The following is a 27888-nucleotide window of genomic DNA, read 5'->3' on the forward strand; positions in this document are numbered from 1 at the left end:
TACAAAACAGATATTTACAGCTGTATGTGGACAGCGTGTCATTGCACATCGTGGGCCTGTAATGGTTCATTTGTACTTTTTGCACAAAACTATCGTCGTAATCACATTTGATACAAATACTTCAGTTTTAAGTTGGTACTCCCTTACAAGCAAAGAACCAACTAACTACATATTAAATCACACAGGACAATAATAAAAAAATAAATAAATAAATGTAACACTCAAAAAACAAATCACGCCCAAAGTGCTGACTTTAAGTAATTTGATTACATGTAAATTTTCCATGTAATGTTACATTTAAAGGAATCTGGTAGTACATTTTATACCAAACATATTTCGTTTAATGATCACTTATTTTAATAAATAAATCTTTGATTTGATCGATTTCAACTGCCTTTGCCTCAAAATTATTGCTTCGTGTTTATGAGGACAGCAAATCTTTTTTTTTTAAGTGCACATGTTTTGTTTTTTAAAAAAGGAAAAAAAGAAAAGAACATAAACTGACCACGTCACCACATCACCTAATCTGAGTTCTGCATATTCATTTCTGTTCAAAGCCTTTAGTCAAATACCTGCTATTACCTGATTTTTAACACCTGTCAACTAAATGAAAAGACGGCAAAGTAAAACAGGCCAACAGACAAAAGAGACCCATTGTGTTTTCCATGGAGGTGTGACTCGCTCCGACTCAACAGGAAACTCCTGTCCTTTCTCCAATGAACCGGTATCACTGTGGTTAGTGTCCTCACCTGAATGCATGCAAATGTGGTTAAATTCAGAAAAATCTGTAACTTGAGGAAGAGTTTTAAATTAACTGGTTAATTATTTCATTAATTTTAAGATTTTCAGAAGGATGTAGAAACGTAAAGAACTTGTGAATTATGTTTGGGGGATTTTTCCCTACCAACGACCAGCAGATGGCAGCGTCACGCTCTTTTATACACCATGGTTAAAAACGTAGCCCATCATTCAGCTGCAACCAACATGTTTCATTACAACATTTAGTGACAGACAGAAATCAATCAAACGTTTTTATGCATGAACTATTTTCAGAGAAGTGTATTATTCTTACATAAAATTCATTGATGGTGCACAACAGCTACAGAAATTACCCATAGTGAGCGGGCCAAGACGCGCTGTGAAGAAATGTTTTCACCTTTCCTAATTTTTTTCCCAGCTTATTTCTCATGCTTACATGTTTCAGATCACCAAATAAATTTTAATATTAGACACAGAAAACTGAAGTAAGTACATTTTGCAGTTTTTTTGAACAATGACTTACTGAGAGAGAAAAAAGAGGTACCCAAACCTACCTGGCACTTGTTTGAAAGACAAATTCCCCCTAAACCTGATAAGTGGTTGTGCCACTGTTGGTAGCAAGAACTGCAATCAAACTATCTGCTTTAGGACCTGGATGACCTGCTGTAATTAATGGAACCATAAATTCTGCTCTCTACCAGAAGATCCTGAAGGAGAATTTCTGGTCATCATTTCATGGACTGAAGCTCAATCAAACTTGGGTTACGCAGCACGGTGATGATTTGAAACACATCAGCAGGTCCACCTCTGAATGGCTCAAAAAAACAAAACAAAAACAAACAAAGTGAATGTTTGGGAGAAGCCAAGTGAAAGTATGAACTTAGATTGAGATACTTCGCCATGACCTTAAGTGTTTTCAACTCTTCTTCTGCAAAGAAGAGTGGGCAAAAATCATTGCAAATTATCACAAACACTTGATTGCAGCTCTTGTTGCCAAGAGTGGCACAACCCCTTATTAGGTTTAGGGGTCAGTTACTCTTTCCCACAGGATCAGGTAGATTTGGATAGCTTTTGTTCCCTTAATAAATTAAATTGTTATTTAAAAACTGCATTTTGTATTCATTCTGACTCTTTGTATGACATTAAGATTCGTTTGATGATCTGAAACATGTAAGTGTGACAAATGTGCAAGAACATAAGAAATCAAATAATTTTCACATGATAGAGATAGGGTGATGGTGGTGCGCTGGCAGTGGATTTTCACCTGGGAAAGCAGGGTTCCAATCTTACACAAAGCCAAACGTATATGCCTGTGCTTCTCTGGCCCAAAGTCTTTCTCCAAGCAGGGCTTTCCAGTCAGGGGCCATCTTGAAATGGATTTTTCGTTTTTCCTTTTCTAAATGTTATGTCTATTAAAATTTTAAACTGTAACCATAGTTTAATGCCATCATTGATAGCTCTGGCTTCATGTCAGCCTACCAGGTGGGCATCATATCAGGAAACCACATCCGCCCGAGGTGCTTCGACACCTCACTGTGGATCTGCTCTATGTTATAGCTGCTGTCTGGGATCAGTACCTCCTCCATGATTGACAGCTGTGTCAGCCTGCCCCCACACATCTTCACAAACTCCACAAAGCCACTGCAGGTCACCTCACACTCGCCTAGCCCGATCGCTGTCAAGCTCTTGCAGCGCTCTGCGATGCGGATTAGCTCCTCATCCAGGGGCTCAATGCCATTGGCGCACACAACCAGCTCCACCAGCCGAGGGCAGTTCAGTCCAATGCGGCCTAGCATCATTTTACTAACAGCTCGGCCAAAGTACAGGTGGGTGACGGGGGTCTCCTCGCAGAAAAAGGGCTCAAACTCCTCCTCATACAGGAAGAAATACATGACTATGTTGACCTTCGGCGAGTGGCGGATCAAAGCCTCCCAGCTGCTCCTCTTGATGGTGTGAAAATGTGTTTGGCCGGGGTTTTCACTCACCACGTCAATGCGCAGGTGTTCCAAGTGAACGTGTTTTTCAGAAGACAGGGCAAGAAGAAGCTCATCACTTAGGAGATGGTAGTTCAACGCCAGCTCCCTGAGGCCATGACACTGGTCTGCCACACACAAGATACCTTATGAAAAAGAGAGAAGAGTGTCTTAATGTTTTAGAGCCTTTGAGAATGTATATACCTTTTAAATATGAGTATGTTAGCTGAGGCACGGTTGTACCCTTAATCACAGACTGTATACTAAAAGGTGTTCATAGCTTCTGGGTATTAAAGGTTTGTCCTTAAAGCTGCATTCTTTCTTGGGCAGCAGGGGTCAACTGTAAAGAAATCTATAAGAAGATAACGTTACTTCTCACTTGCTTTATGGCCACAATAAACACTTTCCTGATGATTTTATGGTGGTACGGTACGATTTCACGGTGGGGCCACCTTGTGACTGTCAGGTTACTACCCAACTGGCCTATAGTGTGCTTGGGTTTAGGGTCAGCTCAACTCCCCTGTCATATAGTTTAAAGGCTTCATAATGCGAGTCCATAAGCTGACAGGTGACATCATGTTGCTTATGTTCACCTTCATAAACAGTCTGTGAATTTAATTTTCTTTTTGGCAATCAGTTCCATGCTGAAGTACCTCAGTTCCAAGAAAAGCAAAATTGCGCATCTTGCTGATGAGTATTCACAGTGCCCTCTTTGAAGCTAAAATACTGCAGATGTACTAACCAGCTGGGGAGACATGAGGACAGCTGCTCATCTTCAGCAACTTAAGGGTGTCACTGTTGTTGGCAACCAGCACCTTCAGGGACGGATCATCCACTGGGGTGTCATCGATCCTGATGGAGGATAATGACTTGGAGTTTACGAACACCACCGTCAGGGCAGACACAAAATGGGCCTGAGGAGATACCAACGATGTTCATCAAACCAGGATTCATTATCTGTTATTGCTGATGTAGAAAACTGTGCAAATCTTTTTACAGGAAGTGCAAAAAATAATAATGCACCAGGGGAAGAGGTGAATACAATCTTCATGATGACTTGAAATACCAGCATATATTATGTGTGTTAAAAAAAAATCAAATATAAACAGGCCATTTCTTACTTGAGATACATCCATGAAGCTGGGCCGTGCTGTAGAAATCAGCCCCAGGGTCTTGATGGTGCAGTTCACTAGCTGAGAGAGAATGTCACAAGCTGCCTCTGCAGATTCAGTGCAGCTGTCCACCTGATTTACCAGCAGTGATTCAACATTTTGGAGAGGAGGGAAGAGACATTAAAATAATTGATGAAAGACTGAGGTGTAAGAATCACTTGAGATAATTAAGCACGTCGATGCCAAGACTGCTGACATGTGATAGTCAATTCTGCAACAGTTCAGATTAAGGAGGGCAGGTATTGTTTATAAGACAGTGTGTTGTGAAAATGGAGGAAGAGAAAGAGGCCACAGCAGGTGAAACAGGTGAGAGGAAATGAGAGACGGCAGGGGAGGCTCTTACTTTGAAGCTAACATACTGCAGGTGTTGGGCATGCTTCTTGATGATCTGCTGAATGAGGTCAGGGTGAGTGGAGCGTAAGTAGGACGTGGCTGGCTGATTGAGCTCAAACTCAAACTTCCTCCACAGGTCAGGGGTGTGAAAGACGTCATTCCAGCACCGGCACACGGATGATGCCCTGGCCCGGTCGACCAGGGACAGATGCTGGAAGATCTGCAGGACGACGTGATGGGGCAGGTTTCCCCAGTCTTGTGCTGGAGTCATCCACTTCGGTCTCTTAGCCCGCTCTCCGAGGGAGGGGAAAATCTGGCACTGTGATTTCAGACCTGTCCTTCCTCGCTTCATTCTGAAGCAAATCAGCCCACTGTGGTGTCATAAAATCAAAGGTGTGTTTAAAAGGGCAGTGCAGGGTTAAGATTTTACTGTGCTGGGATTACACAAGCCATGAATTGCAGTACAGTGTGAACTCAGTTTATGCTGGTAGCACTGAACAGGTTTTGTGTTTAGGGACAAACATCTCCAATTCTATAATTATCTGCTTTAACACTATTTACCCACTTAATTATAGCTTCCTGAAACGTTTCATTAATTATTTTCTTTTATAATTGTATGTTTTTAAAGCCCTGATATAATAAAGAAGCTACGTTTGGCTGCTCCATTATTCACAGGGAGTCACCACATTTTTACACGTGATTGTCTTTCTGTCAAAGCCCCAATTTGAGTTTTTTTCTAGTCTCATGTTTCTTTCAGAGTTCAGGGTTCTTGTGCTTGCTGGGCAAATGTGTAACTATGGAGCTACCAACGCGCTGATAAATCAGAGAGTTTTAAATGTGTCTGGATCCAATGAGAATTTTCTCTTTTTTTCCACACAATCAGTATTTGCAAATGACATTTTTTCTGTTTAGTATAATTTTAAAAAAGAACAAAGAACTTTATATTTATCCACTAAAAGCACAGAGTTCTCTAACATATAACTCTCTATGTTATCTGCGTTACATGACAGCCAAACTCAAACAAATAAATGCTGTCAGAACTAGATTTATGAACTCCCAACTATGTCAAAGGACATATGAGCACTGTATAACACGAATATAAGGTACGTAATATATATATAGCACTTGATATTAAAACGGAACTCTTTGTCCTTTATCTTACCACCACCACACTTGAAGAAACAATCTTAGACACTATAAGCACCGACATAATTTAATGCAACAGCGACCAGTCTAAAAACTAAAAGTGTCTAAAAACTAACCCTACAGAGATGCACTGTAAAAATCTGTCTGTGAGCTGATGTTGTTTTTATTCAAGAGTCAATACTGGCTCCAGAATATGTACGAAGGTCTTCTAAATAAAGTATCAGCTAATGGTGTTCGCGTTTCACTAACCATGAAATATGCTAATCTGTTTTAAAACCATTTATAGTATTGTCCCTCTGTTATTGCCACTACTATTGCTTTCCTTGCATTGTATTGTGTTGCTATTGTTGTTACCGTCGTTGCATATTATTGCATGTTGCACATGCTTAAAAAAAGCTGAACAGAAACTTTAAAATGTATAAATGCAGGTGTCCTATGAGCATTTATGAGTCTGCAGCAAAGCTGACCGAATCATAACAGCCCTTCTCCTCCAGCCTCCTCCAATTCCGCAATCGATCTTTTACTCACAGTCCAAAATATCAATAAAGCTCAGAGTTACTTACCCGAACGGCTTAAAAACGACGCCTTCCGCAGGGTTTCGTGCTCTGCCAGCTGAGATGACAGCGTCCACTTGGAGCCATGGCTGGAGATGACTGCAGAAATGCTGGCTGCTGTTGATATAGGACAGCAGGAGCAGCTCCCATAATAAGCTCTCTTCACTTTAGCGACAGCTTGACGGGCGCTGCCGAGCAGCCGGTACACGTGAGCTGAGGAAAACATGGATCTGCATCTCCCACCACCATCTTGCGCGCAGAAAAACAGATTAACAGTTCTGCGTGAGCAGAGGACATATATTTTCACATCTCAGGAAGTCGGAAAGGACTGTTTATACTAATTCTAATTTATGTGGTCACTCAATGAGTGTTGTTGTCCTCATGAGCAGAGGGCACAAGATAGTGTGTGCACGCTTGCACACAGAAACTAGGTCAGTGTGTCAAAGTGTGCGTGCGTGCGTGTGTTTGTGTGACGGAGAGAGTGATCTTGTGGACATGCTCATTAAAACCCCACACAGGAACACACTTTATAAACCCTTGATTATCGAACCTGTGCCGATTAAAGCAGTTTATTAACCGCGCCCGTCAGCGGTGAAGAAAAGTTAGAAAACGACGTCAGGTGGTTTCTTAGTGTTATGAATCTTGCTGCTTCACAAACTGGCACATCTAAAGCAGATGGCAAAACAACTATACCTGATAAAAACGTTTACATTTATCTAAACTCATTAAAAAAAATAGCAATCACGTGTGGGTTTACAAACTCAAGGTGAAAAACATCAAACAAACCGGATGTTTACATCTGGATACTGTCATATGGTGTCAGTCTGCTCTTAAAAATACTGGCATGGTTTTGTTGTTATTTTAACCTGTTAATCCTAATCAAGTTGTAAATCGCAGTTTGTTCCTCCGACTTTGGCTGCTATTTCTCAGTACCTTACAGAACTTTGGGCTTTTGGCAACCCCAGTGTTTTAGGCCTATTGCATGTCTGGATACTGAGTTTGCAGAGTGGAATAGCAAGAGAGGGAGGAGCAGACAAGAAGAGATGGTCATGTTTATCACTCTGGGGACTACATTGTGCAGGGCATTTCCAAAATTATTTTGAAATGGAAAGGCACAAGAACAATTTGTAGAAAACTGACATAGAAAACCTTGGGCACAGACTCTTGTGCAGCCTGGGGTCTTAACTAAAAGAGGTTTATTTACAAATAATCTTTCGCAGTCAGTGTCACAAAGTGCCTGATGTCAAAAGTCCAATCTTTTGACGAGAAATTATTAGTAGAGTGAGAAAAACTTTTGTCTGCAAGAATAAATTTAAACAAGTCTTATGCAGACACACACACCACCTGATGTAATGTGTTTAATAAGACTGTGCAATCCACATTATCAAACTCAGATCATAGAAAACAAGAACAATCTGAAGCGGATTGATTATGTGAAAGATGGTGCTGCACAGGAGTTTACATTTGTCATTCTTCTATATTTCAAATCATCAAAAACAGATTTTAAAAAGATAACACGAGTAAATACAAACTGCAATTTTTTAAATGATGATTTCATTTATTAAGAGAAAAACAACTATCCAAATCTACCCGCCCCCCGTAAAAAAGTAATTACCCCTAAAATCTAAAATAGTCTTCTAGCACATTTGGCAGCAAGAACTGTAATCAAATGTTTGCAATAACTGGCAATTATTCTTTCAAATTTTGTCCCACTCTTTTTTGCAGAATTGTGATAATTTAGACATACTGGAGGGTTTACATTCAACAGAATGGTCTGTTTAAGGTCATACCAAAGCATCTGAGTCTGATTTATTTCCAGACATTGACTAGGCCACTTCAAAACTTTCATTTTATTTCTCTAGCCATTCAGAGTGTGTTGTTGTTGCTGGTGCTGGTAGTTTTTATATAATTTTCCTGCTGCGTAACTCAAGTGCGCTTGAGCCTCAGGGCACTTTACCATTCAGGATTTTCTGGTTGAGAGCTAAATTCATAGTTACGTCATTTACAGCAAGTCGTCCAGTTAGTAAAGCAGCAAAGCAACCAGCAGACTATCACACTGCCACCACTATGTTTTAATGTTGATATTTTTATCCCAATTTCTTTTTTTCTTTTTAAAAAAAATAAATAAATAATAATAATAAAAAAAATACTGTGTTAGTGACGTGCTTTTTATTAGTTTTATACCAGATATGACTGGACACAAACTTTTCCAGAAGTTCAACTTTTTGCCACAGAATGTTTTCCCAAAAGTCTCGGGGATCATTTAGATGTCAGTTATTTTGTTTTTCAGCAGTTTCTTTAGATTGTTGCACAATGTGTTGCTTTTTCTGTTATCCTCCTTCACTCTGTCACACAGGTTCTATTTAATTGTTCATTGATTCAACAAGTCTGGCAGTAATTAGGGAAAAGACAAGATCTGCAGCTTTTCATTTAGGTCTGAAAAACTGAACACAACACTGACAATTAAACGTTGACACTGAAATTGCCCAAACTGACAAAGACTAACAGTAAAGTCTTATGGTTTTATGGTTGCAAGGCTTTATGTCACTGATGTTTTATTTATTTATTTGTTTGTTTTGTAAGCCATAATTCAGCAAGTTTGTAACTCAAAGTTTCAACTAAATAACTTAAGATTTCAACTTATTCACAAATCAGAGTGAGTAACTCGACATTTTGAAAAACCTAACCTGAAGTTTTGGGATAAAAACCCAAAAAGACATAACAATTTGACATTTTGACTCAGTTCTGCCTGAATATTATTTTATTGTTTACTTTATTTACTTATTTTTTCAGTGAAGGAAACAAGGTTCCATAGTTTAAGTCTTAATTTTTTACATTCAGTCTCGTGTTTATTTTTGTTGCCTATAACAACCTTAATATCTGTAGGTAGATGAGAAGCAAAATGCAACATAGAAAAAGCATGAATACATCTTAAAATGTATTATTATTATTATTATTATTATTATTATTATTATTATTTCGACTGCAGTAAAAAAAATGGGATAAATAATATGGGACAAATAAATTCTCTTCTGTTATTGCTCTTTGTTTATACCCTGAGTTTCGTCTTCAAGGCTCGTAAACTAAACTGTCGACTGATAATTCGAGTCCACTAAAGCGAACCCGTTAACTTACTAGTAACTTCTTTGCATGACATCTAATCTAACAACACCTAACCACGATTTATATAAAAGATGGTTACTTTTAGAGAACGCCACAGCCTTGCAGGCAAAGTACAGGGAAAATCTACCCTGTTACGTTGCCGTAACTCTCCTAGCTCCGCCTCTATCCCTGGACAAACAGGAATGCGGCCGCTCGTCACGTCAGCATGAGGAGACGCAACAAAATCAGCTACACATAGCAGAGTTCTGTGATAACAGAGGAAGAAAACTCTCAATCCAGCACTGTCAATTATTTCTAGCAGTCCTCACGATGCAGCGACGTGTCCGCTTTGTTAATTGTAACGTAGGATGAAGAGTAGATACCAGCTAGTTAGCTTGCTCTGACAGTCGGAGTACTAGCCTGTGGCTAACAGTTTGTTTCACGCTGTGAACTGAGACGGTAAGTTTTTCTCAGATATTTCTGTGGTGTCACGTTGGCCGCATTACAACTAGTAAGAGACGGAATTGTTTCCTATATAACCCTAAAAAGACATTAGGTAATATTTTTGGTATTTTTAGCTCCGTGGAGGTGATACTTTCTGTTACAAATACTGCTCACAAAAGGGATCAGTAGCTTTTTCGTACGGCTGACAAAGTCACCAAACTAGCTTTACAAATACTTTACATTCCATTGTAGTTGATGCGTTTTTTTATATAACTGACCTTTTTCTAAAAATTATTAAAACATTCACTAAATTACCTCTTCTGTGTTAACCTAACGTTTATCTAGATTAGTTCATCGGTGTCTCGCTTTTTCTAAACGTGGCCCGGGTCTTTCTCTCTAGTGTCATACGAGTCCCTTTATGTCATTCAACGGATCCAACCTGAGGAGGGTTTAACAATGAGCCTCATCCGTTTCATGGGATTTTAAACGGCTATAGCTACAGCCAAGAGTGCTGTTTATGCGGCAGATCCGTAAGTGATCGTCTGTAGGTGTGACAGTATTCACTCAAAGCCCAGGAGGGGATAACAGAGATTATACTTAAGTTAAACATTATTTATCCACCAAAACTTGAACTTTAGATATGTTTCCAGCCCATCAACGAAACGAACGTTATTGTAAGCCAAATGAAACTGGGATCATGTTTCAAGCTTCACCTTCGACGGCAATGTTTGGACAACCTGATTAGTCCATGCCAGGAAGGAAGTACAGGAACAATACTCGTCTTGTACAAACAAAGCTTTGTTTTGTTTCCACTTTTTGTCTAGTAAATGTACCAGAATTGGAAGCACCAATTGCATGTCACAAAATTCGTTTAGTTTTTGTAAAGCTGCAGACCAGCTGTGCACATGGAATAACATCACCCTACTGTCTTTTTCTGACAGTTTCAAACCTTGCTATAGAAATAAAAATGGAGATTCACCCTGATGACACATTTTTAAAAACAGGCAAACTTTAAGCTGAGCCATTTTTATATCTGATGTTAAGCCTTTTTTATTTTAGTAAAGCAAAGATAACCCCGACGGATGTCTCGATTTAAAATTAAACACTTTATTGGTAATATAAGGCATCGTGTATGTTTAGTTTTGCATGCGTATTTGTGTTTTCCCCATACATTAACGTAACTGTCATTTTGAGAAGAACTACCCCGTCTTTCTCTACTCAGCTTTCGTGATCTTTTTCCTCAAAGCAAAGACTTGGTGGGAAAACCATTGTCTTTCTTGTGTTCTTTTAGGAAACAGTCATGACACATAAACGCAGCCTGTGTTCAGTTTCTCTTGGAGTGGAGGGTATGACCTGCGGCTCTTGTGTCCAGTCCATAGAGCAGCGCATTGGGTCTCTTCCTGGAGTGATGCATATAAAGGTAAACGTGGGCTCTTTAGAGCTGTTTGTGGTGGTTAGTGGGTTTGAATTTTGTTTTAATTAATTTTTAGTTTAAATGTCATGCAGCAGTCTTTGTTGAGGAACTGATAATAACATTTTGCTGACTCAATACTTCCCTCGTGATACTTACTGTTTAACTACAGGATCTGAAATAACTAGATGTTGTAACAGTGGTCAAGTATTTTAAAACCATGTATTAGATCTCATAAAGAAAAAAAGTATATTAACTAAAGGTTCCTTCCACCCGTATTAGGCCTGATTGATACCCTAAATCTTACCCCCTCGGGACTCGCTCATCTGATTAAGAACCAAGTAGCATCAATGTAGCCATGAGAGAGGGTTTAATTGCAATAGTTGAGGCCTGCTGTTTTGTTTATTGTGTGTTTACCCCTGGGGCTGAGGGTAAATGAGACGATAATGTAATAGTGTGTTCCAGATAGCGCTCTGCCCTTTGCGGGACTGTGACATCAGCTCAATACATTCTGTGTGTATCCACAGAAAATGTCATTTGTGTCTTAAGACAGTTTAGGTCCTGGATTATTTTACATTAATCTATACAGACATGATCTGCGAAGAGTAAATAGATTTAGTTTATGTTCTTAGTCGAACAGTCATTGTCGGATTAGTTTTTCCCCTTTATTCTGAGAGTAAAGCTTAACCCTGCAGGCAGCCACACTTACTCACTCACTTGCTGGTTAACTTACGGCCAAGTCAGGCGATGCCTTCAATGTGTCACATGTTTCTTTCTTGCTAAAGTGAGAGCTGAGGGGATCATGCTGACAGCACATGCTGTGAGCTTGCCAAAGTCATGCATTTCTTTTCTTTTTTTTGTTTGTTTGTTTTAATAAAGGTTTAGTTCTGAGACAAGACAGTAAAAGCGTTAGGTGATAATAAAATCTAAGGAATCTGTATAGCTACACAAGACCAAAAATATCCCTTTCATAGTATCGGAATTAACTCTGAACCGGCATTAAGTGCTTAAGAGTATTACTGGAGGTAAATCTGATTGTTGCTTGAATAAAATAGAAGCCACATCTTAAATGTAGCTATATTGCATATTAAGGCAAGGCAAGGCAAGTTTATTTGTATAGCACAATTCAACAACAAGGTGATTCAAAGTGCTTTACAGAGACATTAGAAACAAGAACAAATAAAAAGCATGATTTAAAATTGATTAAAACAAGCAAATAAACTAACTAACTAATTAACTAACAAACAAACAAACAAAACAGTATATAAAATCAAACAGATAAATCAGAACAGTAGATAAAATCAGTAGTTAAATGTAAGTTTTGAAATTTAAGCTTAAAAGTGTGGATTTGGTGCTTTATTCAAATGCAGCTGAGAACAGGTGAGTCTTCAACCTGGATTTAAATAAACTGAGTGTTTCAGCTGATCTGAGGCTTTCTGGGAGTTTGTTCCATATATACTGAGCATAAAAGCTGAATGCAGCTTCTCCGTGTCTGGTTCTGACTCTGGGAACTGATAAAAGACCGGATCCAGATGACCTGAGGGATCTGGAAGGTTCATACTGGGTCAGGAGGTCATTGATGTATTTTGGTCCTAAACCATTCAGAGCTTTATAGACCAGCATCAGAACTTTAAAGTCTATCCTCTGACGGACAGGCAGCCAGTGTAAAGACCTCAGAGCTGGACTGATGTGGTCCACTTTTTTGGTCTTAGTGAGGACTCGAGCAGCAGAGTTCTGAATGAGCTGTAGTTGTCTGACTGATTTTTTTAGGTAGACCTGTAAAGATGCTGTTACAGTAATCAAGCCTACTAAAGATGAATGCATGGACTAGTTTTTCCAGGTCCTGTTGAGACATCAGATCTTTTATCCTTGAAATATTCTTGAGGTGATAGTAAGCTGACTTTGTTATTGTCTTAATGTGTTTTTCTAAGTTTAGGTCTGCATCCATCACTACACCCAAATTTCTCGCCTGGTTTGTGGTTTTTAGATGTATAGATTGAAGTTCTCTGGTGACCTGTAATCGTTTTTCTTTGGCGCCAAAGACTATTACCTCAGTTTTGTTTTTGTTTAGCTGGAGAAAATTGTGGCACAAGCAGTCATTGATTTCCTCAATGCATTTACCAAGAGCCTGTACAGGGCCTCGGTCTCCTGGTGACATTGTGATATATATTTGTGTGTCATCTGCATAGCTGTGATAGTTTATTTTGTTGTTGTTTATAATCTGTGCCAGTGGGAGCATGTAGATGTTAAACAGAAGGGGTCCCAAGATGGAACCTTGGGGAACTCCACATGTGATACTTGTCTGCTCAGATGTGAAGTTACCTATTGATACAAAGTATTTCCTGTTTTCTAAGTATGTTTTGAACCAGTTTAGTACAGTTCCTGAGAGACCTGTCCAGTTCTCCAGTCGTTTGAGTAATATGTTGTGGTCAACTGTATCAAATGCTGCACTGAGATCCAGTAAAACTAGGACTGACATTTTTCCACTGTCTGTGTTCAGACATATGTCATTAAACACTTTGGTCAGAGCGGTTTCAGTGCTGTGGTTCTGTCTAAAACCTGACTGGAAGGCATCGTAGCAATTATTCTGTTTTAAGAAGTAACTGAGCTGTTGAGAAACTGCTTTTTCAATGATCTAAGGTTAAGCTTAGCATTTATTCCAATTTTGTTGACTCCATTTTACATTTTCTCTTTCAACTCCACTTTTGTAGGTGTCTTTAGAGGGCAAGAATGCAACTGTCATATTTGACCCCAGCCATCAGAGCCCAGAGTCTCTGTCAGAGGCCATTGAGGACATGGGCTTTGAATCAAGTCTGCCAGCTTCCAGCAAAGCCACACCAGTCCCTACTGATATCCAGTTGGTCTCCACCTCGGGCATGACACCCACAGCCCAACAGGAAGCATTGAAGAAACTATCACAAATTCAGGGAGTGCTGGATGTCAGAGAGAACCTGTCACAGACGGGCCTCTCCGTCACCTTTGTTCCCTCCCTGACGTCCACGCAGCAGCTTAGTGAGGCGGTGGCCAGCGTAACACCGCCGGACATCTCCACACCGAGCAGCCCTTTGCAAAAAGACCCCACCTCCTCTCCATCTCAGACCACGCGAGGTGGAGCGGCCATCCTTAAGCTGCGCATTGAAGGAATGACCTGTCACTCCTGTATTACCACTATTGAAGGAAAGATTGGTAAACTCAAAGGGATTCAAAAGATCAAAGGTGATGTACTCGACCCATTTGCAAACTTGCAGTCATATATAACTTTACAGCCTGAGCTGGAAGAGATGTTGTAGCGCGACTGCTGAATTGCACGTCCTACATCTCAGGTGTCATGTCATTGTGGATCAGCGAGGCTGTCTTTAGGTTCAGCAAATAGAGATTGTTTAGTACGATATGATTATGACTCATGAAATCCCGGCTGGTTGGAAAGAATGACTTGTAGACGGGATTATGGTGGTTGAGTGCAGCATGATCCCTGCGTTCAATGTGGTTGTTTGCACAGCCTGTCAGTGTACTGTTTGCTCTGTAAAATTTGTTTCAAACTGACGCAAAAAGGGAAGTTTTATAGTAATGATGACATTTATTTTCCTTTATAAAAAAGAACAGAAAAAGTTATGCGTATTTGAAATTTTTCGAAGTCAGTTTTTAACTTTTGTAGTTTGTTGCCCCTGAAGCTCAGTATTGAAGAGGATTCTTTTGGGTTTTTTTTTTTTGCATGGTATTCATACTTTGGCATAAGACAACTCCGGACATGTAAAATCCATTCAATATATTTTGTGAGCTAAAAATATCTTTTGGGCTCACCTATTCTTTTTGCAGTCGTTCATACAGGATGTGTAGTTTAACTTTCTGATGTTTTGGATCCAAATAAACAGATCTGACCAATCAGATCAGTATATTTGGCAACAAGTGCTGTCATGGCTAAACACTGCTCTGGCTCATAATCGTCTCTCTGAAATGAAATTATCTCTTCCTCTTCAAGCGTGGTCCCATTTCTGCTAAAAGAGCTCAAAGTGCCCCACTGACATCCTGAAATATGTACAAAAGCGAGTGTGATACAGTTTTAACTTCTAGATCAAAGCGTAAAATTGTCCCTGCTGCTGCTTTCTCGTGAGAATTTGATGAACCCAGAATCTCTGTTTCCTTCTTTTCTTGTTTCGGAAACATCAGGATGAACTTTTTTTTTTTTTTTTGTCACAGTCCGTGGTTTTTTTGAGGACGAATGTTCCACAAAAATATAACGTCTTTGGTTTGTATGTAGGCCAAGTTCAAATCTGGAATTTTGTGTTGTTTTTATGCAACATGTTCAGTGTGTAACGGCCTTCAGAGTGAAGTAAAGGCTTTGTCTCCTGAAGCTTTAAGCTGGACCATCAAAATGATCTCACATCGATTGTATCTTGTGTGTCTGATTCTCTGCCAACATCTTTGTCCTTGTTTCACACACAGTGGCTTCCGCTTCTTGTCAAAGAATTTCATTTGTTTTTATTTGCTTTGTGCTTCTGTTTTAACTTTCCTGTTTCCGTCTCTTCCACAGTTGTTTTAGAGTCTCAGGAAGCTACACTCGTCTACCTGCCTTACCTCCTCACTGTCCAAACCATCATTGATCAAATTACTGTGGTTGGATTCAAGGCCTTTGTGAAGTCTAAGCCCCGCCCCCTGCAGCTGTCCCCCAGTGAAATGGAGCGCTTTGTTGATTCTCAAAAACAAACAATTTCGTCGCCATCTGAGACTTCAGAGGAGACTGAAATCTTCATAGACACCACGCTCGTCGCGCTTAGGGTCAAAGGCATGCACTGCCGTTCCTGTGTGGTCAACATTCAGGACAATATCTCAGTGCTGCCTGGTGTGTCTTCTGTGGAGGTGTCTTTGGAGAATGAGAAGGCCTCCATCTGCTATGACCCCCAAAAGGTCACAGTGACTCAGCTGCAGCAGGCAATTGAAGCACTGCCTCCAGGAAACTTTAAGACTCAACCGTGGGACTCCTCCGGTCCCCTCAGTCCTGTGGCCACATCACCTGCTCGCACTTTACCACCGTCATCATCATGGCCTGCAGGAGCAAACCAGGCTAAACCTGCTGTCTTGCAGCCTTGTTTTAATCAGCCACTGGGATCTGTGGTGAATATCCACATTGAGGGCATGACATGCAACTCCTGTGTTCAATCCATTGAAGGCATGATCTCCCAAAAGAAAGGGGTCATGTCAGCCGAGGTCTCTCTGACTGATCACCAGGGGATCTTTGAGTACGACCCTCTGCTGACCACACCAGAGGAGTTGAGGGAGGCCATAGAGGACATGGGCTTTGATGCCTTTTTGCCTGGTAAGAGGATCGATTATGTTGGCATTTAATTACCCACATGGTTTCAGGCCCAGAGCACTTTTATTTTTAGAGGCTAGTGAGCAAAATTAGCATCATTAATGAAGAAATCTTCTTGTAAACAGAGACCAACTCTCTGCTGCCTGCGCCACATCCTCTTTCATCGAAGTCTTCAAGTATAGCACCTGTCAAAGGTAAAGAGGTGGACAGTGACCACCACAAAGAAACCCCCCAGGGACTTAGTGGAGAAACCAACTCTAAATGCTACATCCAGATCGGAGGGATGACCTGTGCTTCCTGTGTGTCAAACATCGAGCGAAATCTCAAGAATGAACCTGGTGTGTTAAAGTTTTTTGGGTTTTTCTTTTTTTTTTTTTTTTGATAGGATAATTTTTTGGCTTTCCTTAGGAAATAAAGAGAATATCTGTAATGTTGTGCAGGTGTCTACTCTGTTCTGGTGGCACTAATGGCGAGTAAAGCAGAGGTCCGTTATAACCCTGAAGTCACTGATCCTATGAAGGTAGCCGAGTGCGTGAAGGAGCTGGGCTTCACCGCCTCTGTTATGGAGAACTATGAAGGTTCAGATGGAAACGTTGAATTAGTGGTGAGTCACTGTGAGGCTGCATTGACTTTATGTTCATTAATGCATGCATGCAAAATCATAAACAAACATTCACCTTCTTTCAGGTCAGGGGAATGACGTGCGCTTCTTGTGTTCACAAAATTGAATCCAACCTCACGAAAGAAAAGGGGATTATCTATGCCTCTGTTGCCTTGGCAACCAACAAAGCACACATTAAATTCGACTCTGAAGTTATTGGACCACGAGACATCATCAAGCTGATTGAGGTATTACGCCTTCCTCTGTTTATTTATGCATGTGTTCAGTTATACTTTTACTAATTCATTGTTCTGGATAAAAGTCTTTAAAGGCCTCATCAGGAGTTTGTTTTCTGTAGAATCTAGGATTCGAAGCGTCTTTGGTAAAGAGGGACCGCACTGCCAGCCACCTGGACCACAGCAAAGAGATACGACAGTAAGCAGCATTTGGTGTTTGTCAATTTAAAAACCTGTTGTTTGTGTAGTTATGTATGTTACCATACTGTGTTGGGACATGAGTCTGGTGTTCAAACTCTTTTTCTTTTTCCTTTTTGTTCATCTGAATGTTGGCTTGATCGTTTATCTGACTTTCCTAAGAAAAATCTTTTTGTAGAGTGAAGTGCTTAGGCCATTATAGGCAGTAAAATGTAAACTTATCAGAGAGTGATACTAGGGATTGAAAGTAATCAGTTAGTGAGGTATGTTGAGTGTGAAGCTAGTTGTCAGTGTCACAAATGTAGCTCTCTTTGTACCCAATAAGGTAATCGAGCTAAGTTAAGCTGCACATGTAATATGCTTCAGAGGAGGTTATTTTCATATTCAGCTCTAAAAAGCACTCTCAGCTGAGGGAAAACATTTCATATGCAAGGCCACGAAGGCCAAGTCCACTTGGAGGGTGCATGCGTAATTAAGCATTGTAGTGTCGTGTCTTGCTGCAGGTCATGGGACAGAGCCCTGTTTTTAGTCCCTCTCTTATTTACGTCCTTCAGATCCAAGCGACCTCTCGCATGCCCATGGGAGCAGAAGCTGTAACACTGACCTTACACTCAGCTGCACATGCATTCATTTGAAAATTGCAGGGCAAAATTGAGGATACAGCACAATGTGTCGTACCTGGAGCATATAACTGTCATTTTTCTTTATTCAAATTTTTTATGTTTTTGAAGCCATTTACTTGATTTGCACTATTTTAAATAATATCATGTGCCATTTTATAAAAAGCTGTTTAAAAAATAATAATACTAATAAGACCTGCAAACCTGTGGTTTTTACAAGCATCCAAAAATGCTGTCAGAGATCAAATATTTTAGGAGAGGTGGGAATCACCAGACACCTCATGATACGATGTTATCATACTACTTCATTTACTATTTCATATTATTGCACTTTTTAACATTTTGAAATATGCTGAGTATTGCAGTAACAATTATTGCGATTTGTCACCTGTTCTTTCATCAGCAGAGGTAAACTTTATTATCTGTTTTATCTAAAATAATGTTATCTCACTTCATTTATTTATTTAGGTTTTCCTCCAAATAGACTGTTAACCGTACAACACTGGCTTGAAAGCCAGGCATAAGTGGCGTCATAAGACCGGGTCAGTCTGGTATCAGTCTTATATCAGACCCCATTCACCTCAGGCTGATATCATTCTGCATTTGTATGGGGTCAAGCTGGCAATAACATGCTATCTGTGAAGTGTGATAAGTGGTTGAAAATCACACGTGTTGCACTAAAGATAGAAATATTTACACATTCAGCAGAAATTTAACTGACATTGATACTCAGTGGCCTTCCTGTACTATAGGAACAAAATCAGACTGATGGCAGCATGTTGGCATCTGTCTGCATTTATAAATTAGACTGCAGTTATTGTCAAACCTTCAACAATCTCTCTGAGTGATTCCAGTCAGTTCAAGTCAGACTGTGACCAGGCGACCTGTCCACTCAACTTTCGATCTAAAGTCATTGTGAGTGTGTAAGACCTTCAAGCTCTGAGCAACCCTTTTTATTTTATTTTATTTAACTTGTGTGGCTGAGCCATTAGCTTGGTGTGAATTAGGAGGTTGCTTTGTCAAGCTAAGTGTTACCAGTGTTTAATGGTTTTTGAGTTGAGATGATTTAATGTAAGTTGGCTCGACTAACATTATCTCAGGGTTTTGGTGCATGAGATTAGCCCTGTTGTTTGTAGTATTCCCAGAGCATTTATATTTATTTAATAAATATCATTATAATATCGCCCCACAAAATATTGCTCCAAATGTGTATGAATGTAGTTTTGTTTAGTCATACTGGCTGTGAGAGAGTTGTGTCTTGGTTCTTTTTGTTATGATTATTAAAGTCAGCATATGTTTGCTTTGTCGTTTTAAAAAAAACCTGTAACTAAGTGAATATTATCTTCCCTTGCTAAGGTGGAGGAAGTCTTTCCTTGTGAGCTTGGTTTTCTGTGTGCCTGTGATGGGTATGATGATCTACATGATTATTATGGACCACCAGATGACAGTTTCACATCATCACAACAATACGGCAGAGGACCGCAACCGCTACCACTCCACCATGTTTCTGGAGAGACAGCTGCTCCCAGGCCTCTCCATCATGAACCTCCTCTCCTTCCTGTTTTGTGTGCCTGTACAGGTAAATCACAGGGATTAACTTCACTCCCAGGAAACATGATAGGGAACTTTTAGTAGTAGTAGTCGTAGTAATAGTAGTATTAATTTTTGCCCTCAGGAGAGAAAAGTCGTGGAGTCATATTAATGATTTATGTTTTGTTTTTGTTTTTTTTTCTCTCTCCTTAGTTTATTGGAGGTCGCTACTTCTACGTTCAAGCCTGGAAAGCCGTGAAACACAAGTCTGCCAACATGGATGTGCTAATTGTTCTGGCCACTTCCATAGCCTTCACCTACTCGTGCGTCGTCCTAATTGTGGCCATAGCGGAGAAGGCAAAAGTCAATCCCATCACGTTCTTCGACACACCGCCTATGCTCTTTGTCTTCATCTCTCTGGGACGCTGGCTGGAACAGATAGCCAAGGTTTAGCTCATATTTATTAATATCTGTGACATTTCAAGTAACTTTACTTTTTTGAAAAGTCTGCAAATCGACACACATGTATAAAAAGTCAAATTTTTTTATGTGCCGTCTTCCAGAGCAAGACTTCTGAGGCTTTGTCCAAACTGATGTCTTTACAAGCCACTGAGGCCACAGTCGTCACTCTCGGCAGTGATAATTCAGTTCTCAGGTACTCCTGGTTCTCTACCCTCACCTTTCACATGTTGACTTGGTTTTAAATGACAACATAATGAAATGTTTGCAGTTAGAGTACCTGTTGAAATAGACAACAGCATAACAAAAGGTGTATAAAAAAACAGCAGGGGGGTTTCCAGTGTTAGTGTCAGATTTAATTGACAATTTTGATCTTGTGTGTCTTCTAACAGCCTTTCCTAAACAGTCTAGTATCATTATTATTAATAATCTTACTATTTTTTTCAGTGTCAAAAATGAATTTGTTTTTATAGTAGTTTTGTAGAAATAGTATTTGACATTATTTTATGTTTGTGTGTTGCAGTGAGGAGCAGGTGGATGTGGAGCTGGTTCAGAGGGGTGATATAGTCAAAGTCGTTCCTGGGGGAAAGTTTCCAGTCGATGGGAGGGTCATTGAAGGACATTCCATGGCTGATGAGTCCCTCATCACAGGTTGGTCGTCATTAATTGTAGGACCTGTATCTATGCATGGACTGATGCTGGATGTCTATAAAAAGTGTTAATAGGTCACTTATGCTCATCGTGGGCATGAATCTCATGGTCATTTGGAGCTTTTAATCATTTCTTTGAAATGTTATTTTTCTAGGGTGGAATGATTGTACAGGATACATCTTTTATTACTTTAAAAAGACAAGAATTTGGTTCATAAGTTTAGAGAAAATCTAAAATAAATCTAATCTATAATTAATATTTAGTTCTTTCAGCCAGTTGCACCTCACCAGGTGCCTTTGGTAGCCATCAACAACCTTGGCATAATTCTTCCTGGGCATTTGACCTCTCTTGGTAGAATTGGTAGAGTTCGTTTAAATTAGTTTGTTTCTTGGCACAGACCTGACTTTTAAGCGTAATCCAAAAAATTCTAATAGGGTTGAAGTTGAGACTTTGAGAAAAAACAATTTCAGAAGCTTAATGTTAGCCTGCTTCATTCATTCCAGAAGCAGTTTTGTTGTGTGTTTCTGGCTGTTGATTTCAGGGGAAGGTGAAGAATTCCTTTACTGTTATTTTATTATTGTTACATGGCATCCACTGACAACAAAACTGCCCAGAGCACGATGCTACCATCACCATGCTTGACAGTGTTCTTAGACGCGAAAGCCTTATCTTTTCTCCTCCAAACATACCTCTTGTCAAGGTGGTCAAATAGCTCAGTCTTTGTCTTGTCTGACCTTAAAACCTTTCTCCAGAAGGCCAAAAGCATCTGGTTGGAGTGCAACTTGCTATGGGAACCAAACCAAATATTAGTGGGTGTGTTTTGTTTATTTTTTTCTTACCTGTACTGCAGCTTTTTGACCAGCTGTTGCTTTATGACTCCAGGTGAGGCCATGCCAGTGACGAAGAAGCCCGGGAGCTCGGTGATTGCAGGCTCCATTAACCAGAACGGCTCTCTGCTCGTCAGTGCTACACATGTTGGCATGGACACTACGCTGTCTCAGATTGTCAAACTAGTGGAGGAGGCTCAGACTTCAAAGGTGAATTACATGGTTTGGCCTGTGCACTGTATATACCAGCTTTGAGAGTAACGCTGTACAAGTGTTTATGTCTTTACTTTGTGTTTTTAGGCTCCCATCCAGCAGTATGCAGATAAAATTAGTGGCTACTTTGTACCCTTCATTGTTGGCATATCTGTGCTTACCCTGATCGCCTGGATCATCATTGGCTTTTTGAACTTCTCTCTGGTGGAGATGTACTTTCCTGTGAGTTCTTTTCCTTTTTACTTCAGTTTTATGTCATTTTTATGAATTGGAAAAAAAGCTAACATCATTTCCTTCACGCAGGGTTACGACAAATCCATTTCCAGGACTGAGGCTGTGGTTCGCTTCGCCTTCCAGGCCTCCATAACAGTGTTATGCATCGCCTGTCCCTGTTCCCTTGGCTTGGCAACCCCGACAGCTGTCATGGTGGGCACAGGGGTCGGAGCCCAAAATGGCATCCTGATAAAGGGGGGAGAGCCACTTGAGATGGCGCATAAGGTGTGTTAATGATGATTTTCTGACACCTCTGTGTTAGCCAGGCGGTTATATATGAGAAAGCATCTGACAGTTTTAACACGTTGAATAAACTTATAATTATATAAATGCAGGCAGATATCAGATGGGTGAGACTGAATGCATTAAATTTGATTTATCGATGTAGTGCCACATGTATGCACTTATTCGATTACGTGACATGCATAGTGATTTATTTCCATCATCTAAAATGAGCTTTTTAGACATCATAAGTGCATTTACTGTATTTTTGTTTCAGTGGGTTATTTTCACCTCTCAAGTAAGATCCTCCTGAAAACCAGCCTATTCATTTATGTCTTCTGTAATGGACATTTGTTGTAGGGCTGGGCTATATCATACCGTTCACGGTAATACCGGTGTAATTTTGGGCAACGATAGGAAGATGAAATATCGCGATAGAATATGGGTAAAACGCACATGCGCAGTGCCTTTGTTTACATATGCACATGGCGGTGACGCAGAATGAGAAGAGCGAAAGCGGATCGCTGAATGAAACGGATGAACCAGAATTGGTTTGTAAAAAAGCTGCAACTTCAGTGGTGTGGAACTGGTTTGGCTTTCATCGGTCAGATACACAACAAAGCACTATTTTTGGTAGAGCATGCCAGCGGGCCGTCGTTATTACCGTGTTGTTTGGAAAATACGGCACACTTAAAATCAATCCTTTGATTTTTCTGAAAATCGACAGTGCCCTTTATAATCCCGTGTGTCTTATGTATGAATTCTGGTTGTGTTCACTGACCTCGAAACGATTTTATGTGGTACACGGCGCTCGAAAATCTGTCAAATGTTTTAGTACGACTTTGCTAAGCTACGAAGCCGCACCGCTTGATGGATTGTCGGAGCATTACGGCTATCGTAGTCAGGAGCCTCGCGGAGTGATACCTACTGTGCTTCAACATAACATTACCGTATTGTGTGTCTATAACCTCTTTTTAAGTTTTGTGGATATTATACATGGTTATGCTGAGGATATGTCGGCCAATTTCCACTGGAAATGCCTTTTGGTTAAACTGTCAGCAAGGAATTTACATTTGCACTGTTAAATTTTTATATAACTTTAATGCACATAAAAAACAGCTGCTTGTTTAAGTGAAAATACATTGATGGGGTTTTTTGCACTAATAAAGTTGTGGAGTTGTAAAGCATTTTGTCTAGTGTCAATTATATCGTCAGTTATATCGTTATCGCAAATTTTCAAATGTATATCGTGATAAATATTTTTGGTCATATCGCCCTGCTCTAATTTGTTGTTGGTCTATATCTTTTGACTTATTTGAGCTACCCTACTAAGTCCTGATGTACTAAATAGAGGACATCCTGGGTTTTCCGCTGATATACATGTCATGTGTTTGAGTGGCCTCTTTTAGCTGCAAAGAGGAAGGAAATCACAAAAAAAATGTCAAACAAAAAATGTTCAATGGGAAGATCCCCCCCAGTTTTCAGGAGGTTATCAGAGTATTATCATCACCCTGTTATGTCTGTGAATGCGATAACTCGAATGAGGAGTTTTAAATTCATGCCATAGGTGTATCTACTAAAAATCTCAGTTTACAATCTCAGTGACCGCATGATCAAGGTCAGAGTTCTCTGAGAACAAGGTGCTGTAGGATTTTGAAATTGATACAGTAGGTATATCTACTAGAAGCCTGGGGGGTAGCACTGGGGGCGCCAGTATTTTTATATTGTAGTTTTCTGTTTCATGAATTGTAATAATTTTTCCACATTCTTTAATTTGCTTGAGAGCTGTTATTCTGAAAAAAAATTCCCATCTCCTGCTTTAATCGTTAAAAAATATTTAAAAAAAAATCTTAAAGACTGTTAAAGATGAGAAACGCGTATAAATAATTAAATTCTCAATGCTGGAGGTGATAAACGTCTTTTATATTTAGATATCATTTCTGGGGTCACAAAGTAAATAACTTATAATATTATCTTTCATATGCAGGTTCAGTCTGTGGTGTTTGACAAGACCGGCACCATTACATACGGGGCCCCAAAGGTTGTTCAAGTAAAGATCGCGGTGGAGGGGAATAAGATGCCTCGCTCCCGCCTGCTGGCCATTGTAGCCACAGCTGAGAACAACAGTGAACACCCGCTCGGAGCCGCTATTACCAAATACTGCAAACAGGTTTGCCTTTCATCAGATTTGACCCCACGGTGAGATGAATGATAATCTACAGTATGTATATGTGGAAGATGTTGATCCATTGTTATTTGCGTGCAGGAGCTTGGCACAGAGTCTCTTGGCACGTGCGTGGACTTTCAGGCGGTGCCGGGCTGTGGCATCCGATGTCAGGTGAGCAACACAGAGAGTCTGCTGAAGCAGTTGGACAGTGACAGCGAGGACAACAACCAGCGCAACAGTGTCCTAGTCCAGATCAGCGACAGCCGGACATGCACCAGCTCCCATCCACTCATCATGGACCCACAGCCGCAAAGTATGTTTGGAAGTGCATTCCTACTGCACGATTACAGTTGCTGTAAAGTTGTTTCACTTGCTTTTATGCCTTCTTGCTGTTGTTTGCAGGCCTGCTTCAGACAGCCACCTATGTAGTCCTGATTGGGAACAGGGAGTGGATGAGGAGGAACTGCCTGCAAGTCACACCTGAAATCGACGAAGCCATGATCGAGCACGAGCGCAGAGGACGCACTGCTGTTCTGGTGGCCGTAGACGGTGAGTAGCAATGTTAAAATTGACTCTTTTCTCTCAATTTCTGACTGCTTGAAACTTAAAAACCTTTTTTTCTGTGCATAGATCTGCTGTGTGCAATGATAGCCATAGCAGACACAGTGAAACCAGAGGCTGAGTTGGCGGTCCACACGCTGACCAACATGGGTCTGGAAGTTGTGCTGATGACTGGAGACAACAGCAAGACAGCTCGGGCTATTGCTGCTCAGGTAAGCAAAGCAGACGAATGAAGAGCTGATTAATACTGATGCTATCATTAGACTTTTGTTACTAGATGGTGAAGTTGTAACAGAGATGATGGCTTCGATTTTTTTGCTTTTCTGCTTTAATGTCATATTAAGCTGGAAACCCAACACGTGTTTGATTTCTGAGCTCATCATTCTGCTTTTTGTTCACCAGGTCGGCATCAGGAAAGTGTTCGCTGAGGTGCTGCCCTCCCACAAGGTGGCCAAAGTGGAACAGCTGCAGCAGGCGGGAAAGAGGGTCGCCATGGTGGGTGACGGCGTCAACGACTCGCCCGCTCTGGCCATGGCTGACGTGGGCATCGCCATAGGAACCGGGACAGATGTGGCCATAGAGGCCGCAGATGTGGTGCTGATCAGGGTGAGAATCTGATCCGACAAAGGTGTCTGTTTTGTAACATGAAAGCAGCACAGATGATATTTAGCATGATGTGAATCGCATGCAGACAACACAACAGGTCACCAGTGATTCTCCAACTTGAGAAACAAAAGTCTAACATAAAAAACCTTGTAGACTGAAATAAAAACAGTTGATCTGTTTTGTTTTTTGTTTGTTTGTTTTTTAAAGCTTTGTGCTGAGAGGATTTTACTTAAAGCATTTCAACTTTTTCACCTTTTTGCCACAAATTGCTATTAACGCCCTGTGTTGTTCTCTTGTCTTCAGAATGACCTGCTGGATGTGGTCGGCAGTATTGACCTCTCTAAAAAGACCGTCAAGAGGATCAGGATCAACTTTGTCTTCGCTCTTATCTACAACCTGGTTGGAATTCCTATTGCTGCTGGTAGGTTCTTTGGTGGGCTCAATGCAGAGTGAGGTCATCCACTTTTTTAGTATCATAGTGAAATCACTTTGAGCTCTGTGGAAATACGAACCTCATCTATTTACAGGGGTGTTCCTTCCCATCGGCCTGGTGTTACAGCCGTGGATGGGCTCTGCTGCCATGGCGCTGTCATCCGTCTCTGTGGTTTTGTCCTCGCTTCTACTTAAATGGTAATGAAATATTTGGGGTTTTGTTGAAGTATTTTGTGTGTATTTTGTGTTAATTCATAAAAACTTCTGTCCATTTTATCCCCTTCATCTTTATGTAGTTACACTAAACCCACTGCAGAGAAGCTGGAGGCCAGACTGGGTACCAGCAGGCGGCAGGGCAGCCTGTCTGACGTCAGCGTCCACATCGGCATGGGCGAGATGCGTCGCCCGTCCCCCAAACTTAGTCTGCTAGACCGCATCGTCAACTACAGTCGAGCCTCAATCAACTCGCTGCGCTCTGACAAGCATTCAGTCAACAGCTTCGTGCTCGGTGACCCCGACAAACACTCGCTGCTGGTCGGGGACGCTGCGAGCCACGAGGATGACTTGTGTTGAATCTGAGGAGCTTACAATAGAAAGTTCGTTTATTCCAGGCTGGGCCATGCTAAGTCAAAAGGGTTACATTGAATAATGGCCCTTCCATCTGCTGTAGGTGCCCTCAGGGCAGCACTGTTTACGTGAAGAAAGCTTTGCCTTGTTTTCTTTTAGCTCAACCCACTGATCACACTCTTCAGACTATGATGAGATGGGTTTTGTTGAGGTTACGTTCTTGGGGACACTCTTAGACAAACTCATTGACACTACAATCCACAACTCTCCCGTGTCAGCTTCTTCAGAGCCATGAGGCAGGTGCCACATCCAGGAAGCAGAGCTGTGATCTTCGTTGCAACTTTACAATCTTGAACATCTATCCAAAGACATTTAAACAGTGGTGCCCTTCCTAAGAGTGGACAGAGTAGAGTTTTATTTTAGTTAATCTCCCTAAATGGAAAAGTGTTGTATAATTATATTCCAAACTATTTATACTATTATTTATCTATTTTTTTTTTTCACTACATCAATGTAAAACATGAAGTTCTTGAATCCAAATGTAAATTATGATTTTGATGTTCCCAAAAAATGTGTGATTGCTTAGAAAAGTTATGCATAAAAACTTTATAACAAGCTGCAAAAGGGATTGTTAAGCAAAACTAAGGAGTGAGATGTGAATGTCAGTGTTACCTAAAGTGCCAGTTGAAGTGCCACCCGGCAATTCCAACACATTCCAAAGATAGCAGCATTCAGAGGTTATCTTGGACTTGATCTTCACAAAGTGTGAGCAGAGGTCTGCTGAAGGTCTATTTAAGCTCTAGTTTCAGCATGCGTCAACTCGCTCCAGCTGTAGTCAGTCATCTGTCAATGTATGTGAAGATTGTTTGCTGTTGCAGCGAAGCAGAAGTTGTTACATGGATTATGATGTTCTTGGATGTCTTTGAGTTGTTGCAATTAGGCTTGTGTTTTGAAATGGCTGAACTCTAAATGCCATCGTGTCCTTCCTTGTGTCTGCAGTAAGCAAGGTTGTGTTACTGTTCTTGTGTTTCTGTCGTTAATGCAAGGCTGTCACTTTCTCAGCTTTTTTCTTTCCTTTTTAATAGGATTGATGCTGTTGCACTTGATCAAAGAGACTCAGCACGAACAGAGTAAACACAGCTGTGTCCCAGCAGTCCGCCAAACAAGTTACTGAGAAGCAAACGCTGAAGAATAATAGTAATAGTTCAGTACTATTTAGATCCCACCAGATCTGAGGAGGATGCTGAACAGCCACTGCTGTTGTGAATCATTAGAAAACAGTTGAGCTATTTTGGTTTCCGAATTATTTCTCTCTTGCTTTTCCTCCTGATGAGAAGTACATCAGCACGTCCTGCCACTTCCCCATGATGCACTCTGGTCTGGTCAGTTCTGCCAGAATGCTGTTTTTGTGCAATGCCTTTTTCAAGTGTCCATAAGGCCTCAGATATCTGTGTCCATGTTTGCGCGTTCTTCTGAACATTGTGTGCCTTTTAGAATAAAAATGCTTTCGTAACATCACA

The 27888-nt window shown here is 40.6% G+C and overlaps 2 protein-coding genes across 3 annotated transcripts; one reads left to right on the forward strand and one right to left on the reverse strand.

Annotated features, from left to right (window-relative positions):
• Positions 1–472: 472 nt before the first annotated feature.
• On the reverse strand, positions 473–7095 carry fbxl3l (F-box and leucine-rich repeat protein 3, like). The gene is made up of 5 exons (XM_040016406.1): positions 5947–7095; positions 4248–4608; positions 3854–3976; positions 3475–3646; positions 473–2878 (listed from the first exon to the last, which is right to left on the reverse strand). Exons 2-5 carry the CDS (start codon positions 4587–4589, stop codon positions 2235–2237), a joined length of 1281 nt encoding a protein of 426 aa, XP_039872340.1. The 5' UTR covers positions 4590–4608; positions 5947–7095; the 3' UTR covers positions 473–2234.
• Positions 7096–9223: 2128 nt separating this feature from the next.
• atp7a (ATPase copper transporting alpha) lies at positions 9224–27886 on the forward strand. Of its 2 annotated transcripts, XM_040016547.1 has the most exons (24): positions 9224–9498; positions 9884–10013; positions 10775–10903; positions 13606–14110; positions 15426–16208; positions 16331–16543; positions 16646–16809; positions 16893–17054; positions 17165–17241; positions 19217–19439; positions 19604–19837; positions 19954–20045; positions 20373–20500; positions 21383–21537; positions 21628–21762; positions 21844–22038; positions 24023–24205; positions 24302–24515; positions 24605–24751; positions 24833–24975; positions 25166–25369; positions 25673–25790; positions 25897–25999; positions 26098–27886. In XM_040016547.1, the coding sequence occupies exons 3-24, from the start codon at positions 10784–10786 to the stop codon at positions 26372–26374; spliced, it is 4575 nt and encodes a 1524-aa protein (XP_039872481.1). In that variant the 5' UTR covers positions 9224–9498; positions 9884–10013; positions 10775–10783; the 3' UTR covers positions 26375–27886. The 2 variants fall into 2 exon arrangements, with proteins under 2 accessions (XP_039872481.1, XP_039872480.1); XM_040016546.1 differs by lacking the exon at positions 9884–10013.
• The last annotated feature ends 2 nt before the right edge of the window (positions 27887–27888 follow it).

Source organism: Simochromis diagramma, unplaced genomic scaffold (genome assembly GCF_900408965.1).
Source record: "Simochromis diagramma unplaced genomic scaffold, fSimDia1.1 OVJJ01000685.1, whole genome shotgun sequence".
Classification (NCBI taxonomy): Eukaryota; Metazoa; Chordata; class Actinopteri; order Cichliformes; family Cichlidae; genus Simochromis; species Simochromis diagramma.

Excerpts from the sequence above, each read along its gene's own strand:
- fbxl3l (XM_040016406.1), bottom strand. The coding sequence starts at position 4,589 with ATGAAGCGAGGAAGGACAGGTCTGAAATCACAGTGCCAGATTTTCCCC. Across the intron at positions 3,977-4,247 it reads TGCAGTATGTTAGCTTCAAA|GTGGACAGCTGCACTGAATC; the intron begins GTAAGAGCCTCC and ends CTGGTAAATCAG. Across the intron at positions 2,879-3,474 it reads TCCTCATGTCTCCCCAGCTG|GTATCTTGTGTGTGGCAGAC; the intron begins GTTAGTACATCT and ends CTTTTTCATAAG.
- atp7a (XM_040016547.1), top strand. The coding sequence starts at position 10,784 with ATGACACATAAACGCAGCCTGTGTTCAGTTTCTCTTGGAGTGGAGGGT. Across the intron at positions 17,055-17,164 it reads ACATCATCAAGCTGATTGAG|AATCTAGGATTCGAAGCGTC; the intron begins GTATTACGCCTT and ends TGTTTTCTGTAG. Across the intron at positions 25,370-25,672 it reads CAGATGTGGTGCTGATCAGG|AATGACCTGCTGGATGTGGT; the intron begins GTGAGAATCTGA and ends TCTTGTCTTCAG.